At 59.1% G+C, this 2638-nt stretch overlaps 1 protein-coding gene across 1 annotated transcript; it reads left to right on the top strand.

Moving 5' to 3' along the window:
* Positions 1-513: 513 nt before the first annotated feature.
* Positions 514-2430, top strand: ENH_00045360 (hypothetical protein, conserved; the record flags this gene model as incomplete). The annotated part of the gene is made up of 5 exons (XM_013585491.1): positions 514-1047; positions 1178-1577; positions 1864-1898; positions 2017-2161; positions 2384-2430. The coding sequence occupies 5 exons, from the start codon at positions 514-516 to the stop codon at positions 2428-2430; spliced, it is 1161 nt and encodes a 386-aa protein (XP_013440945.1).
* Between the last annotated feature and the right edge of the window lie 208 nt (positions 2431-2638).

Raw genomic sequence — 2638 nt, 5'->3', positions numbered from 1 at the left:
CCGTGTCAGTGAGGGTCACTTCTTCACCAGGCCTTCCCTCGCCGCCACTTTTGTGTCTTTTGCCTCTTTTGGCCTTTTTTTGACTCTTAAAAAGCCTTTTTGGCGGCTCTTTTTGTTTAATTTCGTTTCCATTTGCTTCTTTCTTGTCTGGGGGCTGCAAGCGACGCAGACGCGCGAAAAAACGGGAAAAAAAGCCAGCTCCAGGGTTTAGGGTTTAGGGTTTAGGGTTTAGGGTTTAGGGTTTACACCCACCAATGCAACCCACAGGCAAAATGTACAGTGATACAATACCCCTCAGGGGGCGCCATGTGTCTCCGGGCCCTCGCAGGGGCTCCAGGGGCCCCCGGGGTTCTCCGGGGGCCCCTGTGGGGGCCCCTAGGGGCTGGAGGCCCTCTTCAGTGGCCCGGGGGGGCCCCCCAGGGGGCCCCCCCGGGGGGCCCCCCTCGGGGGCCCCCAGGGGGGCCCCTGAAGAGGCCCCGAGGCCCCGAAGAAACCCTGAAGATCTCCGCAGAAATGCCTTCAGACCCAATTCCAGGGACAGTTCTGAAAGGGCCCACGAAAGTGCATCTGGGGGGCCCCCTGGGGGCCCCCCTGGGGGGCCCCCAGGGGGGCCCCCAGGGGGGCCCCCTGGGGGGGCCCCCAAGGAAGCGGCTGAGAGTGTTCACTGGAGAGCAACTAGAGGGAATGATAGGGGGCCCCCAGGGAGTCAAGGTGGCAGGGGGGCCCCTGGGGGCCCCCCTGGAGAGGGGGCCTCCTGGGGGCCCCCTTGGGGGCCCCCCTGGGGGGCCCCCATGTGCGAGTCTTCTTCTGAGTTGCTGCTGCGGGATCGGCAGCAGCAAGACAGAGGGTGGCAAGGCAGCAGCGCCGCCGCTGCAGCAGCTGCAGCAGCAGCAGCAGCAGCAGCAGCAGCAGCAGGGGGCCCCGGGCCCCGCAGGAGAGGAGATCGCCGCAGCAGCAGCGGCTCCGAGCGGCGGAGCTTTTGCTCCAGCCCCCGGCCCTGCAGCAGCAGCAGCAGCAGCAGCAGCAGCAGCAGCAGCAGCAGCAGGTGTAGGAACAACGCAAAGGCAGCAGAAGGAGACAGAGAAAGGAGACGAAAGGAGACACAAAGAGAAAAAGATTATTCGAAAGAAAACAGCAGATGGCGCAGGCAGCAAACTTCTCGTGCTGCGAGGCGCAGCAGCAGCAGCAGCAGCAGCAGCAGCAGAAGCAGCAGCAGCCGCGGGCTCAGGAGGAGACTGAGGGACTCCGGGGAGGAGACGGGAGGAGACAGAAAGCACAGAAGAAGACAAAACCTCACTCAAAACACCAGTCAGCAGCAGCAGCAGCAGCAGCAGCAGCAGCAGCAGCAGCAGCAGCAGCAGCAGCAGCAGCAGCAGCAGCAGGACTCGCCGTTTGCTTCGCACGGGGTGCGGGGGCTGCGGGGCCGGCCGCGGCAGCAGCAAGTGTGGGGCCCCGGGGGGCCCCCCAGGAGAAAAGTGTCTCCTTTTATTTCTGTGTCTCCTTTTGGCAGCTGCAGCAACTCAGAAGAAGAGCTGCGGCGTTCCCGCAGCAAAGAGAGACGCAGGAGACGCAGGCAGGTTAGCTCCTGCTGCTGCTGCTGCTGCTGCTGCTGTTTTGCTGCTGCTGCTGCTGCTGCTGCTGTTTTGCTGCTGCTGCTGTTTTGCTGCTGCTGCTGCTGTTTTGCTGCTGCTGCTGTTTTGCTGCTGCTGCTGTTGGTTTGCTGCAGCTGCTGCTGTTGCAGCTAAGGTTCAGGGTTCAGGGTCTAGGGTTTAGGGTTTGGCGTTGGGCAGCACGGTTTCGAAACAACGGGTTAGGGTTTAGGGTTTAGGGTTTAGGGTTTAGGGTTTGGGATTTGGGCTGCAGTGTTTGAAGCAGCATCTCACGGTTTAGGGTCTAAGGTAATGCGTTTGTGCTGCACCCTTTCGAAGCACCGCTTCGGCCCTCAGAATCTAGGGTTTAGGGTTTAGGGTTTAGGGTTTAGGGTTTAGGGTTTAGGGTTTAGGGTTTGCGGCGCAGTACGAAACGATTCAGCGGCACTGCAGGCCGGGGGGCGGCGGCCAAGTTTTGTGGGATGGATTTCAATGGGTGAAAAGAAATGAAGAAGAAGAAACAAATGAAAGGACTTTGAACGAAACCCGCAGAGACCGGAGGCTCCACATCGGTGAGGGTTTAGGGTTTAGGGTTTAGGGTTTGGGGTTTAGGGTTTGCGGTTTAGGGTTTAGGGCTTGCGGTTTAGGGTTTGGGGCTTAGGGTTTAGCATTTAGGGTTTAGGGTTTAGGGTTTAGGGTTTGGGGCTTAAGGCTTAGCGTTTAGGGTTTAGGGTTTGGGGTTTAGGGTTTAGGGTTTAGGGTTTAGGGTTTGGGGTTTAGGCTTTGCGGTTTAGGGCCTGGAATTTGGGTCCGCGCTTCGGGCATGGTGCCTACGAAATAGTGTTTAGGCTTGAGGGTTTGGGTTTGCTGTGCAGGGTTTAAGGTTTAGGGTTTAGGGTTTAGGGTTTAGGGTTTGGGGTTTGGGGTTTAGGGTTTGCGGTCTAGGGCTTGGGCGCTTCGGGACATGGTGCCTACGAAGTAGGGTTTAGGCTTGAGGGTTTGGGTTGCTGTGCAGGGTTTAGGGTTTAAGGTTTAGGGTTTAGGGTTTA

This window comes from Eimeria necatrix, genomic scaffold, assembly GCF_000499385.1.
Source record: "Eimeria necatrix Houghton genomic scaffold, Enh_scaff341, whole genome shotgun sequence".
Taxonomy (NCBI): Eukaryota; Apicomplexa; class Conoidasida; order Eucoccidiorida; family Eimeriidae; genus Eimeria; species Eimeria necatrix.
Note: the sequence above shows the minus strand (reverse complement) of the source record. Positions and strands in the feature narration are given on the sequence as shown.